The following is a 16,082-nucleotide window of genomic DNA, read 5'->3' on the forward strand; positions in this document are numbered from 1 at the left end:
ATCATTGGATATAAGCTGTATTAGATACATGCAGTACTTTCTCAGTTTTTGGTTTTGAATTGCTAAAGGTATGTCACATTATGTTGATATTCAGTTACTGATGAGCATGTAAATGATGCTTTGAACTGAATAGGAGATATTTAATTGACAAAAAATGACATTATTTATCATGCATTTTTACAGATGTTAATTTGTTTTATTGCAAAATATTTGTAGAAGTGAGAAATATAAGATTAGAGGTGGTATATAAAAGAACATTAACTCTTCTAATTTAAAGATTGTTATCTGATAGTTACCACTTGTAACTAAGACCTCAAACATTATATTGTTCACTTCTAATCTTGTATTTAAAAATTTTAATCTGGTCAATATAAGATAAGAAACAGTAAATTTAAGGTTAGAAGCAGTAAATTTAAGGTTAGAAGCAGTAAATATAAGATTGCAAGCTGTTAATTAAAAAAGAATCATGTTCTTAACATCAGGATGTGTTGGCTTTATCATCAGGATGTGTTGGCTTTATCATAGTATTTTCCCCCACGTGACTTAAATCAGTTTTAATTACCTTAAACTTCATGACAAACACTAAGCATTGGCATGTTTATTTATTACAAGCAAGTGTTACATCATTTTGTTTATGTTATATAGTCAGATTTTTTGACGTATGACACTATGTTTTGAAAGAAAATAATGTGAATCAGTATATCTTGATTTCCTTTTTAAAACATTTAACAAAATCAAATCCACATGTAGTGGAAAAAAAACAATTTAATTAAAGTAAAATTTATTACTGTTTGTTTAACAAGCGATTTTGTTTATCATGCATCCATTTAACTATACTGCAGTATATTATATAATATGGTCAGCAATTATGGACCCCAATTACCATGTTATAATGGGTGAGAGCCGTATCATGATGACACAGTTGTTATGGACACCTTACACAAAACAGCTTAGTTATGAGGTGTGCCTCTTTGACAGGGTTGTTTGCTGTGGCATCTGCTTTCCTTACTGCCATTCTGGGAATCAGGGCATCCAGGCACCTGTTCTTGAGGCTTCTCAGGAATCTGTTACGATCCCCCATTCAGTTTTACGAGAGCACCCCAACAGGTCAGATACTAAACAGATGCAGTGGTGACATGGCAGAGATTGACTTTGTTGTGCCATTTACTGTCCGCTCCATGCTGAATGTTGTGCTAATGACCATCCTTTCATTTGGGACAATCATCATCTCCACACCACTGGTAGCTGTGGCCATCCCTCCTCTTGCCATATTGTACTTCTTCATACAGGTAGTCCATAGCCATTAGATGTGGTTTGGCTGTACAAGTACAGCATGATCCGGGACCATCTGCTTAGTCTAGGAAAATATTGTAGAGGGATTGAGGCCTGTTTATTTATCTCCTATCATATTTTATCGTTCCATCACTTGTCTCAGAAATTGCTAAAGTTCATAATCAGGATTCATTTCACTGATAATATTCTTGACGTACATGGTATCTATTAGGTTTTTTCTTCTCGTCTCCTTAACATGCAAATATCCATGATAAATTAAGGTAAAGAAACCACAAATGAAATACCAGACATGAGCATAACTATTTAGTACAGAATAATGGAGTTATAATTTTAAGTGTAAATCAAATTTCAGTAAACATTTTAAGTCACATCTATTTGTGGGGTTATGTTATGTCCCTTTATTTGGTGTGGCAAGTTTATGTTCACTCTGTTTGTGTGGTAATTTTATGTCCCATCTGTTTGTGTGTTATTTGTATGTCCCATCTAACCAATCTGTTTGTGTTGGAGTTATGCCCCATCAGTTTGTGTGGTGATCTTATGTTCCATCTGTTTGTGTGGTAATTTTATATCGGATCTGTTTTTGGTAATTTTATATCCCATCTCTTTGTGTAGTAATAATTCTACCAAGTATAACATTGTAGAATATTTTATATCCTGCATTAACTTTGAAACAAAAAGCCATTGAGATAAGTAGCATATGTGTTTTTTTTCTGATTGGATAAATCAACACAGAGCCTGTTGTATTTGTAAAGTCAGGTCTGATTGGATAAATCAACACAGAGCCTGTTGTATTTTTAAAGTCAGGTCTAATTGGATAAATCGACACAGAGCCTGTTGTATTTTTAAAGGCACAGTCTAATTGGATAAATTGACACAGAGCCTGTTGTATTTTTAATGTCATGTATAATTGGATAAATGGACACAGAGCCTGTTGTATTTTTTCTAATTGGATAAATTGACACAGAGCCGGTTGTATTTTTTCTATTTGGATAAATTGACACAGAGCCTATTGTATTTTTCTAATTGGATAAATTGACACAGAGCCTGTTGTATTTTTTCTAATTGCCTGTTGTATTTTTTCTAATTGGATAAATTGACACAGAGCCTGTTGTATTTTTTCTAATTGGATAAATGGACACAGAGCCTGTTGTATTTTTAAAGGCACAGTCTAATTGGATAAATCGACACAGAGCCTGTTGTATTTTTAAAGGCACAGTCTAATTGGATAAATCGACACAGAGCCTGTTGTATTTTTAAAGTCAGGTCTAATTGGATAAATCGACACAGAGCCTGTTGTATTTTCAAAGGCACAGTCTAATTGGATAAGTCAACACAGAGCCTGTTGTATTTTTAAAGTCAGGTCTAATTGGATAAATCGACACAGAGCATGTTGTGTTTTTAAAGTCAGGTCTAATTGGATAAATAGACATTGAGCCTGTTCTATTTTAAAGTCAGGTCTAATTGGATAAATGGACACAGCCTGTTGTATTTTTAAAGTCAGGCTTAGTCTGAATAATGACCTTTACAAATTCAGACTGGAATTGTTCAATGTAAAATGTAATAGAAAGAATCCAAGACATATGTATTGTAATAGGATTTGGAATAATCTGTGGTTGGATTAGCTATGTTACTCTGTAATTGAATAAATTTACAATAATTTATATAATTCTGTTGTAGAGGTTTTATGTGGCCAGCTCCCGACAGCTGAAGAGGCTGGAATCTGTCAGCAAGTCTCCCATATACTCCCACTTCCAGGAGAGTGTGATGGGAGTTGTAACAATACGTGCATATCAGCAGCAGACACGTTTTATGAAAGAGTCAGAAGCTAGAGTGGACAACAACCTGTATTGTCACTTCCCTACAGTTGTTGCCAATAGGTATCATAGTAATGTTATTGCCAATAGGTATCATAGTCATGTTGCCAGTAGGTATCATTATAGTCATGTTGTTGCCAGTAGGTATCATTATAGTAATGTTATTGCCAATAGGTATCATAGTCATGTTGTTGCCAGTAGGTATCATAGTCATGCTATTGCCAGTAGGTATCATTATAGTCATGTTGTTGCCAGTAGGTATCATTATAGTCATGTTGTTGCCAGTAGGTATCATTATATTAATGTTATTGCCAATAGGTATCATAGTCATGTTGCCAGTAGGTATCATAGTCATGTTATTGCCAGAAGGTATCATTATAGTCATGTTGTTGCCAGTAGGTATCATTATAGTCATGTTGTTGCCAGTAGTTATCATTATAGTCATGTTGTTGCCAATAGGTATCATAGTAATGTTATTGCCAATAGGTATCATAGTCATGTTGCCAGTAGGTATCATTAAAGTCATGTTGTTGCCAATAGGTACCATAGTCCTGTTAATTATGCTAGTATTTTGGCTTTTAATCAGACTATTATCTGCATCCATGATTGCAAATAAGCATAAATTATCCATTAGCCAACAAGGCTGGAATAACCTTACTCCTTTGGTCTTGTACTGCTTCCCTGATATTTCAGGATATTTGATTGAAATATCTCAGCATATGAGTGAATAATTTTTAGTAAAGAGCCATTGATCAGGGATATTTTAGGGGTCCACAGGAGCTAAAAGTTGGTCCCATGTCGGTGAGAAAGATTTCAGAATTATGCAGAATTCATAACTATCAATATGTTCATGAAAATTTTCATCCCATTTCGTCTAATTCTAAAGCTAAATGATTGGTCCAATGCCCCATTTCCAGATATATTGTTTAAAAAGCAACCAGTCATAACATTGGTACAACCCATCAGGGGCCAACATTCAGCGGTTTTTCCACTGACCAGCAGGACCAGCTGTCATGGAAATCACAGACCTGTCACTTATCTGATTTCCATGGGAAATATCCCAATTTTTTTTTAAATCAGAAAATTCCCATATTTACCTGAAATTCCAAGTTTTAAAAATGAATTAATAAAACATTTTGATTCATGATTGCTATGCCTCCTTCACAGGGAGCAAAATTGATGCAGAAATTCCATGAGGAATACATTAAAGTCATGCTGTGAAAATGTATCATTTTAGTATTTTCATCCTTTATGCTGAGATTTTGAGTCTTCTTTGAATTAACACTAAATATCATCATGAAAGATGACAATGGAAAAATGAGATTTCATTGCATGACTGTTGCAAATGTTTTTCAAAATAAGTAAATAGCATAAAACAGTGGAATTGTCAGTTCTTTTGTCAAGTTTTGTAAACATATGGTCAAAAACTCTGATCCTGATTTTTTTCAAATGTTGATATTTTTCCTGCTATTGTAATTGTCATTCCACTCAAGGTGGTGGGTCTGAAACCAGTTGATAGCTGGCTCTCTCAATCAGTTGAATATAATTGTAATATGGCATCATAAATTATTATCGGATGACACATCATTTGATGGAATTTGTTTCATAATGACTTTGGAAAATGTAACTGGCCTACTTTCCTGTGACTGTCTGTATTAACTTGCCCTCCTCAGAACCCCTGTACTGGTCAGCCCTCAGCCAAATTGACCCTTGCTCAAGGTCATTTTTTCTTTGCTACAAATACAATGGAAGCTGTTGTTAAAATAACAAAGAGTTAGCAGAATTTGTTAAATACACGTTAACAAACATGAATGATGACAAATTTACTTGCCTCTTTTTACAGTTTGGGTTTATAAACAGAATATATACTGGATTATAAAATGAATTCTGGCTCACCTTTATAAATGGGTGGAGTACAGCATTAAAGTAGGCATTCCAGACTTGGATATACATCATTATCACAGTAACAATAGCCAGGGCTGGATGGGAACTCATGATGTCATGTCCTGTGATCACTGTATCTAGTACTTGGCTACATTACATCATTATCACAATAGCCAGAACTGGATGTAAACACATGATGTCATGTCATGTAAGCACTGTATTTAGTACATGGATATATTATATCATTATCACAATAGCAATAGCCAGGACTGGATGGGAACACATGATGGCATGTCCTGTAAGCACTGTATCTAGCACATGGATATATTACATCATTATTGCAATAGCCAGAACCAGATGTAAACACATGATGTCATGTCATGTGAGCACTGTATCTAGTACATGGATATATTATATCATTATCACGATAGCAATAGCATGGACTGGATGGGAACACATGATCGCATGTCCTGTAAGCACTGTATCTAGTACATGGATATATTACATCATTATCGCAATAGCCAGAACTGGATGTAAACACAAGATGTCATGTCATGTAAGTACTGTATCTAGTACATGAATATATTATATCATTATCACAATAGCAATAGCCAGGACTGGATGGGAACACATGATGGCATGTCCTGTGAGCACTGTATCTAGCACATGGATATATTACATTATTATCACAGTAGCAATAGCCAGGACTGGATGGGAACTCATGATGTCATGTCATGTGTGCACTGTGTCTAGTACGTATGTCCTATACATACTTTTGGTCTTGTTTGCTCTACTGGTCATTTCCTAGACACGTTTCAAGCCCTGTTAGCTCTACTGGTCAAAGACTAGAAGAGTTGATGTGGTGGCCTGTTGTCTGTCCAATGTGTCTCTGGGGTATATCTAACCATTGGCACTTCTCTGCAACTGGGAGGATTCTCATGAAACTTTACACACACACACATTTAACATGGAGTCTCATTTGTCCCAGATGAAATTGGTGAACTTAGATATCCAATATGCCCACCAAGGTGACCATCCTGAAAATTAAGTAAAGTGGTGACTTGTGCAATTGGACACTGTTCCTTTGCCAATTTTGTACTAATAATTTTTATTCTGTCAGCACGTTTCATCACTGATTGCATATATCGGCATTAAAGGAGGCATTCCAAACTGTTTAATTACCATTCTGATCATTTAATATCAACTCTTGCATGAAGTTTCTCTGTTGCTTTGTATCCATTTGGATCAAGTTTGGATGCCAATATTTCTGCTGTGTCAGGTAGTGAATAAGCTACAGTTCTGCAGTGTCAGGCAGTGAATAAGCTACAGTTCTGATGTGTCAGGCAGTGAATAAGCTACAGTTCTGCAGTGTCTGGCCGTGAATAAGCTACAGTTCTGCAGTGTCAGGCAGTGAATAAGCTACAGTTCTGATGTGTCAGGCAGTGAATAAGCTACAGTTCTGATGTGTACTCTGTATTTGAACAAGAGCCACCAACTGAATGTAATATATTTCACTGCATGACACACCAGAAGTGTAGCTCTCAAATTCAAAGCAGAATAGATGCAAAGCTACAAAGAAACTTTGCATAAAAGTGGTTGTTAAATGATCATAAAAGTTTTTAATTCTTATACGGGGAACAAATCTAGAATGTTTTCATTGTGATGATATATGTTTTCATTATGGTGACGTATGATTTCATTATGTTGATATATGTTTTCAGAGGCTGAAGATACTGGTAGGATACATTAATCAACATGGAATTAATGAGGGGGGAGGAGAAAAATTTCAAACCACCTGTGTTTGGTAATTTGTAGGAGGCAAGAAGGTATTGTCCATAGTATTTCCCAGATGAATTTTCAATTTAAAGAATACAAAGGCAAACGACTAATTATTTACAACTTCTGACTCATTATTTACAACTTCTGACTCATTATTTACAACTTCTGACTCATTATTTACAACTTCTGAAGATTAAAGTAACTTGTATAAGGTAAGTATAATTTTGTACCAGTCTTAACATCCTGTATCAATTACCAGTCTTAACATCCTGTATCAATATGGGTGTTAATAAGGAAAAGTATCAGTAACTCAGTATATTGATTAATCATTTCATCCCTCATATCTGGACCATTTCATCCCTCATATCTGGACCATTTCTTTGTTTAGTTAATTCACCTTCTGTCAAGGTCAAGGTCAATGATGTTTGCTGCACCTCCCTTGAGAACATATTAACTGAAGCATATGAGACATTATGCCAAATTTAGGATGCTGGAGTTTTGCAGGAATATCTGAGGTGGTTTCAATAATTACTGCTTGTTAAGTAAAATATATGGATGGAAGAAATAGACTTAGAGCGAATTCCCATAAATACTTTTGGACAGTAATGAATAAATCACTTTGAGGGACTCTTGCTTTTTTTATACTGTTATACTAGATGCATGCCTGTCATATAGAATGTATTTTATGATCATCCAAGAAAAGTTGGAGTAGTGATGTAATCTTATATTTGATGCTTTCCAGATGGCTTGCCATTCGCCTGGAGTTTGTAGGGAACAGTATTGTGTTCTTTGCTACACTGTTTGCTGTCATTGCCAGAGACACCATTTCCCCAGGAATAGTGGGTCTATCGATCACCTATGCCCTTAGTGTAAGTATAAAGGGTATTATTCATTCCAGGAATAGTGGGCCTATCTGCCACCTATGCCCTTAGTGTAAGTATAAAGGGTATTATTCATTCCAGGAATAGTGGGCCTATCTGCCACATGCGCCCATAGTGTAAGTATAAAGGGTATTATTCATTCCAGGAATAGTGGGCCTATCTGCCACATTTGCCCATAGTGTAAGTATAAAGGTTATTGCTCAGTACAGACTTTGTGTAGAGATGGCATTTGCATTTTGAAGGAAAAGAGATAGCATTTTCCTCCACAATGTGACGCCCGAAACAATTACATAATTGAGTCGTAACTGAACTGATCGTGAGTTTAATTTATCGATTTCTAACCAGAATATTAGGAGGTTGCAGTACAAATCGTTTGGGTGCTTGCCATAAATATATTTGTTCAGACAATCCAAACGCTCAGGGATTAGATTCGTCTAGTAGACTTTTTGTTTTACAGACAGCTCGATATCCATATTTTTATTATTATGGAAGGTATAAAATCAGTCTAGCATCACAAGAGGCCAACATGGTGGCGTTAAAGCATAGACCCTTAGCAGATGGGCTAGCAAACTTAAATGTTGTTAAATCGAGTTATAGCTGCATGAAATCTATATGAAAATTATTTATTTTCTCAGAAATTGTGAGAGTATTAAAATTGTTATGTCTTTAATCTGCTGAAAGACGATGAAACTAATGTGTTGATGAAATTTGAGCTGGTACTAGCGATTTTGATAGCATATTGCATGAGCACACATAATCTCACAACTGTCTTTTTCAAATATTGTAAAAAAAAAATTTTTAAATGAAATCCGTATACTGGTTGTAATAAAATACAAAAATGAAAGAGCACAAAATTCTCTATATTGATTCCGAGATCAACTTCGGAGTTTTGTTGTATCACATGATTACCACGTTGACATGTGCTATCTCAGATAGGGAGCATACAAAGCAGGTAACCAGACTACTCTGCTTGACAAATCAGACTGGCCAAGTTTCTTGTAGTTGTTCTCAAAATAAATATGTTGTGAATTATATGTTCTTTCTGGTTGTTACAAAAGGTATCAGACTTTCATTTAATATAATTGAAATCTTGTACAAGAACATTAAAAAGGAGTTTGTTGTTGATATCACATGACTTTGGCTTCTGATGTCCTTGTTTGAGATTTTGAAGTAATGTGACTATTAACGCAAATGGCGAGTACCGGGTCAGGTTTCATCAATGCTGAGTTTCATCTAGTCTGTCAGCGGTTTTTGAGAAAATAAATAATTTTCCTATTGATTTCATGCAGGTATAAGTCGATATAACCTAGTTTAAATTTGGTAGGCCTGCTGGGAAGCTATCTTACGGTGATGGCAGATTCCAAATTTGTTATGTAATTGCTCTGAACCTACACTCCATCCAAAATGACCAAATCTCAAAAATGGGGTTGGAATTTTCTGTTGAAACCCAGATTAGAAACCTTTTGAATCTATGAGCTGAACTTTGGTGCGAAACTATTACACAGTGACATGTAGCTTGAAGCATTCATTTCAGATCTTAAATGGAATGCAGGAGAAATGGGAAATTGTCGTCCCTTTTATTATATATTAACCCATGTATCAATACAGGTTTGGGGACTGGTTTATTGAACTACAAGAAGACAAGTTGATTTTACAGAAAGTTCAGTCCTTGTTTATACAACAATATATAATTTTGAAGGTCTTTTGTCAAAATTTAAATCAACCCATTTCTAAATCATCAGTAATTAAATGATGGAATTTGTAACCAAATTGTCTTAGGTTGGTTGAAAAATCTTGTTTGAGATTTTATTGGCACACATTATTTCAGGGATAACTTTTTTTGTAACAAGATAAGATTCTAAAACTTTGCATTTATTGGGGTTTTTTTGTACTGTGATAGGAAATATTTACTTTGTATACCATATTTACTGTATATGTTGGGACACTGTATTTGTTGGGACACTATAAATTAATTTTAAAAGTAATTTTTTTGTGCACTGTATGTTCTGTGACACATCGGTTTTTTTTGAGTCATAAGTTGTGGGACACCTTTTAAATCATTCGAAAATTACGTCAGAAATTGCACTCCAACTGAAATTTTATTTTAAAAACTTTAAAACTGTGTACTTGAGATAAAACTCTTTAATCCACTGCAGCAGCATCTCATCAACACAACCCTTCTCCTGCATACGTACGATCTATTCTTTTGGTACATGAATATATTTGTAGCTTTCTCATACCGTGAAAAAATATTAGAGGCAACACACCACCTGAAGCGGAAACTGCAAGGACAAAAGTAAGATTTTTTCAAATCTGCACTAGTCTTACTAATTCTCACACTTTTGACGCCCATCTTATCGTCAGTCCATCCAGGAATGCGACCAAAGTACACTAGAGTTTCATCCATGTTAATGATCATATTGTTGGTGAAATGATCTGTTTTTCTTCTGGCCTTCACGAATTCATCACATGATTTTATTTTCTCCAAATATTCTGGGTGACGCTGGGTTATCGACATCTGTGCACAAAGCACTACATTGTGTCACTTCAAAATTTGTTCCATTGTTTAAATTTTTTTTCAAACTTCCCGTGAATACAGTTGAAAAGGAACCCAAGTTTGCTTTCATATCTCAGCTGTCTTTGTGTATTCAAATTTTTTTTTAAAAAATATCAGCTCACTTCACAGAATCTAGTCAGCTTCCGATGTCGGCTTGCTTTGCAATAAAATAACCTTTGTATTGATATACTTTACCTAAAAAAAGTAACCAAAGTCAGCTTCTGAGATCGGCTTGCTTTGTAATAAAAATCACCTTTTGTCTTTGATGTCCTGTCAGTAGTTTCTAAGAAGGAGTTTGCTGCTTGTTGCCAGTTGTTTTATTCACCACCAGGGCTTCTATGTGTTTGGCATCTGTGGTTACAATTAATACAAAGGATCATTGACGTCTGCAGGTAAATAGTAAAGATAATTTTGTAACCCGAGCTGGTGAAAAAATTGTCAATTACACTTAAGTGAATGTGTTTTCAGATGATCATTTTTATTTGCGGTATACTGTCATACAGTAGATTCAATCTCGATTATTTTGCACCCAACACCGTGTCATGCGTGATATCGGTTGACTATTTCCCTCATGTTTGCGATTTTGTTGGCTCCAGTTTTCAGTTGGATAACATGTTCAAACCTTGGAGCACAACCACACACAATTGTTTCTCAATGTTCATGTGAACGTGGTGTGCAGTATCGGACATAATTGATACACGCTACAGTATGGAATCCTACGCTTATGGTTTTCATGGAAATATTTTATTCTTTAATGCTCATGTTTAAAAAAGGAATAAATGATAACAACACAAGGTTAGTTTCTTTTTATTATCAATTGAACGTTTTATTTATCTATTTTATTGCAACGTGCAGTTGGGGGGGGGGGCTAGCACAAATGCAATACAGTTTTATTTTGTTTCTTAAGTCTTGGGACATATGACCAAAGTGAAAAAAATGTTTCACCATAAGTTCTGAGACAGGAAAAAAAAAATTATTTTATTGTGTCCCAACATATGCAGTAAATACAGTAACATGCACACGTATTGCTCCAGAATTCTTTGGAATTAAAGGTTTGAAAGGAAACAAAATAATTTATGCTCATTATAATGTTTCCGTATAGCAACATAATGCAGGTCAGCAAATTAAAGTTAGAATTTGTATTCTGTACATTGAAATGGCTTTAAATGCCAATTTATGGGAATATTGTCAAATTTGTTTCATGTGACTCATTTTGTGGTTTTGTTCATGATCATCTTTTCTGATATATATGTTTTGGAGAGTCTTGAAAGAGAAACATCTTCAGATTTGGAAAATGCATGTTTTATAATCCAAAATGTTCTTTATTTCCATTCAGTAATGGTGATATGTTAACCTTGAAAAAATTAATTTCATCCGGGAAAAAACCTGGAAAAAACTTGGAAATTTATATTTAGAAAAGCATGGGAACCATGATAATAATTCATTTTTGTGATTTTGCAGGTGACTCAAACTCTGAACTGGATGGTGAGGATGACATCTGAGCTGGAGACAAACATTGTAGCTGTGGAAAGAGTTAAGGAATACTCAGAAACACCTACAGAGGTAAGAGTGCCCATATTGCTTTGAGACAAAGAAGAATGAATTCGGTACTCATGTTGAAAAGGAATAGAGCATGAAGATAACTTGAGGACTCTCCCGTAACTCACATTTCTCATTTTATGCATATGGTGCTTACCAACATGGTTTCCAGTTTAATCTTTTTTCAGTGAAATACTGCATAAAAATTAACATTATTAATACGAAATATTAAATAGAATGCAGCTTCTGTTGCAGCATCAGTGAAAGACAGGAACCTTTCTGAATCAGTGTTTGTATTATTTTCAGTTATGTATATTTAATTTGTGTGCTTAACATTGTCCATGATTATATATTTTATTTAAAGTTAATGGTCATCTGGAAACCTCATGTTTACATAGCTAATTTTTGACCATGATTATAAGTTGTAGACAACAATGGCTCTGTAATTTAGCATCATGATAGGGTAAATTATTAAATTGCAAAGTATGGGAATCAGCCATCTTTAAAATCTTACATCTGACAGACTCAGAATTTAAAATTAGTACATTTGCAAATTTTGACAAGTTGGTTGGCTTCTAAACCAGTAGATTTGTTTTAATGTAATACTTCTCCCAAACAGAAAGTCATATCAAGATGGGGTTTTCACCAGAAGTCTTATTACAGTGTTACGTTGGTGCCGAATGAAAATGGTGCTAATCTCATGCCCAGTATGGCCATCATATTTAAGATTTTATCTCCTGAAAATAATGTCATATTCACATGGGTTTTCACCAGAAGACTTCCTATGAAGTCTGGTTGATCCTACATGAAAATGGTAGTATTAGGATGTCTAGTTGATCCTACATGAAAATGGTAATATTAAGCTGTCTAGTTGATCCTACATGAAAATGGTAATATTAGGCTGTCTAGTTGATCCTACATGAAAATGGTAATATTAGGCTGTCTAGTTGATCCTACATGAAAATGGTAGTATTAGGATTTCTACTTGATCCTACAGGAAACTGGTAATATTAGGATGTCTACTTGATCCTACAGGAAAATGGTAATATTAGGATGTCTACTTGATCCTACATGAAAATGGTAGAAAATGAAACAATCTTGCTTTTAATTCCACCAAAACACCTAGTAACTGTAATAATCACATCACTTGTTTAGAAAACATGTCTAGTTGATCCTACACGAAAATGGTAATATTAGGATGTCTAGTTGATCCTACATGAAAATGGTAATATTAAGCTGTCTAGTTGATCCTACATGAAAATGGTAATATTAGGATGTCTAGTTGATTCTACATGAAAATGGTAATATTAGGATGTCTAGTTGATCCTACATGAAAATGGTAATATTAGGATGTCTAGTTGATTCTACATGAAATGGTAATATTAGGATGTCTAGTTGATCCTACATGAAAATGGTAATATTAGGATGTCTAGTTGATCCTACATGAAAATGGTAATATTAGGATGTCTACTTGATCCTACATGAAAATGGTAATATTAGGATGTCTAGTTGATCCTACATGAAAATGGTAATATTAGGATGTCTTGTTGATTCTACATGAAAATGGTAGTATTAGGATGTCCAAAACAATTTTAGTGTCTAGTTGGTCCCAGGGTGGCACTCTATAGTTTCATATTTTGTAAATGAAAATGATATTGATCTGACATCCAATTAGAGGTGAGTATTGCCAGGAAAAAATGTATTGCAATATATTGCAATATGGCCTGTCTGTATTGCGAAACATACCAATATGTATTGGTCATTGATAGCATTTATAACTTGAATTTTGATTTTGTATATTTCATACTGTAATAGTGAGCAATTTCCTTGCATTTAAAAAAATATGAAGAAGAAAATGAAACCATCTTGCTTTTAATTCCACCAAAAAACACCTAGTAACTGTAATAATCACATCACTTGTTTAGAAAACAATAAATATATCAAGATGTGAAAACTTCTACAAGCTGGAAACAAAAATACTGGAAAAGAGTTTTAGAATTATTTTGCCTGATTAGAAAGTCTTCAAATCAAAATGATCTAAAGATTCATTTCTTGCAGTACAATCATGACAAGGGATAAACACAAGAAAAACAACACATAATCACAAATTATCACATTGATAAATATCCTACTTTGATTAGAAAAATGAATAATATAATAAATTAACAATATCAGTTATTCCAAACCTTTGTTGGTTTGAAGCTGAGAGAATGATTGCTTAACAGGCAGTAGAAATAAAATCACAGAAGAACCTAATTTGGCTTACTATCAAACTATAAATTTCTCCAATAAAAGAAAGAACACAAAATATTTAATGTGACTAGATAAAACAAAGTCTTTTTCAACTGGACAAAATTGGAAGATGTCAGCTTATTTAGCTGTGTTTGAAACAAAGGATTAGCAAATTAACATTTTTCTAGAGAAACTTGTTTATGTGTCCTATCCACCTTAAGTGAAGCCATCAAAGTCCAGAGTTCATTGTGTTTACAAAGGAGACACCACCATTGTAATGGGTTCTGGGCAAGAGGAATGGGCTTCTGATCTTTGTAGCACTCAGTTTCATTAGTTACTTTTTCAAGAACAGTCTTAGTATTTTTCTCCACTTTCACAACATACACATCTCCAAACATGGAAGCAAGACCAGCATTACTTATCTTTGGAGAAAAAGAACTTGCATCTGTTAGAGCAATGCAAGCATCAGCAGCTGTAGATAAGACAGAAACAGAGTCAACTTTAGCTAATGTGGATGAGTCAGAAGCATCTTCATCTGTCTTTATTCTTTTCATTTGATGAGATGTAGTTGTGCTGATATCCTCAGCTGACAAGGCTGGTAATGCAGGAAGAGGTGGAACATCAGTAGCTGAATCCTGTTGGCATACCAGTAAAACTTTCTTTGGCTGATTCTGTTCATAACAAGTGGATGCAGCCAGAGCCAAGTGGTTGAAGATTCAAATCGATTGTTGTTAGTCAGAAAAGGGAGGTGTTTCAACCTGGGGTCCAAAGCAGTTGCTATCTGGAGGAAATTGTTTCCTTCATATCTAGTCGAAAGATCATTCACAAAGTTTCTTTCATGTATTTCGCCAATGTTGAATCATGATCAGACGGTGCCATAAGTGTAGTCAACAGTTGATTCTGCAGTGGAAGATTGATGGATATGGTGGATGTTTCTTCTGTGCACAACACTGTTGTGATTGTCTGTAGTGGTTTCAAACATGCCAATACTTCTTCAGCATTTCTGATATCAGTTTCCGACAAGGTACTTACATCTTTGTTCACACTGCACGCCTCTTTGCTGGTTAGGGCAGCATATACAGCTGGTTGTAGTTCCAGAAACCTTTCAATCATGTCAGCTGCTGAGTTCCATCAGGTACAAACATCTTGAATTAGTTTATGTTTTGGTAAGTTTAGGAGCTCAATTTTGTCTCTGGTTATTCCTGCAGCAACTGTGCTGCGGAGAAAAAAAGTTGAGAATTCTTCTGATCCTGCCAAGAAGTCTGCTAACATCATTGATTTTCAGGCCTTTCTGGGCAGCTAAATTTAAAGTGTGTGCATAGCAACCAATATATAGGTTACATCCTGCTTTTGATGCTGCGACAGCCATGTTTGAAGCATTGTCAGTTACCAGTGGAGGATTGGATGGAATTCACAATTCATTAACAGCTGACAACAGAACTGCAGCAATATTTGTACCTGTGTGACTCTCAGGTAGAGCCCATGTTTGTAGCACATAATTCTTTAGTTCCCAATCTAGAGAAATAAAACATGCGGTTACTGTAACATCTGATTCTGTTGCTCTGAAAGTCCAACTGTCAGTTGTTAATGCAATTTTAGATGCTAAGTGCAAGCATGCTTTTATGTCTTTCTTGACTTGTAAATACATATCTGGGATAATTTTCTCAGAAGACCTCTCTGGATTGCACAACATATCGTGGATCAAGCACCGATGCCTTGTTTAAAAATCCTTTGTTTGATACAAGACTATATGGCTGCAAGTCGTGAACAATGAAACTAGCAATGGTACGAGTGATGGCTGTGGACCTTGGTGCTGAAGATTTGTATTTAGTCTGTGCACCTAGCATATCTGCAATCTTTTGTTTTCGATCTGAAACAATACATACACTTTTAAGGGAACCTTTGGCTGTTGCATTAGACATTGTGTCACTTTGTTGTTGTTGTTGTGGAGTTTAATGCCATTTTTCAGCACACGATAGGCTATGCATGGCGGCCAGTATTAATGGTGGAGGAATATCCCGGGAAAACCCTGGAAAGAACCACCGACCCACGAGTAGCTACTGGCAAGCTTTCTCACATACCCACATTGGCCGAATCCTAGAC

General features: G+C 35.0%; 1 protein-coding gene across 2 annotated transcripts in view; it reads left to right on the top strand.

Annotated features, from left to right (window-relative positions):
- The window catches only part of LOC149806267 (multidrug resistance-associated protein 1-like), a 225,855-nt gene that overhangs the window by 169,846 nt on the left and 39,927 nt on the right, over positions 1-16,082 (top strand). The window contains exons 22-25 of one of the 2 annotated variants that reach the window (XM_089951215.1): positions 979-1,289; positions 2,971-3,170; positions 7,513-7,639; positions 11,670-11,771. In XM_089951215.1, coding sequence (XP_089807341.1) covers positions 979-1,289; positions 2,971-3,170; positions 7,513-7,639; positions 11,670-11,771 — 740 coding nt within the window. The remainder of the gene's footprint in view (positions 1-978; positions 1,290-2,970; positions 3,171-7,512; positions 7,640-11,669; positions 11,772-16,082) is intronic. The other variant, XM_089951214.1, reaches the window with a different exon arrangement.

The sequence above is a fragment of the Sinohyriopsis cumingii genome, chromosome 2 (assembly GCF_028554795.1).
Source record: "Sinohyriopsis cumingii isolate HCF-2022 chromosome 2, ASM2855479v2, whole genome shotgun sequence".
In the NCBI taxonomy this organism is placed as follows: domain Eukaryota; kingdom Metazoa; phylum Mollusca; class Bivalvia; order Unionida; family Unionidae; genus Sinohyriopsis; species Sinohyriopsis cumingii.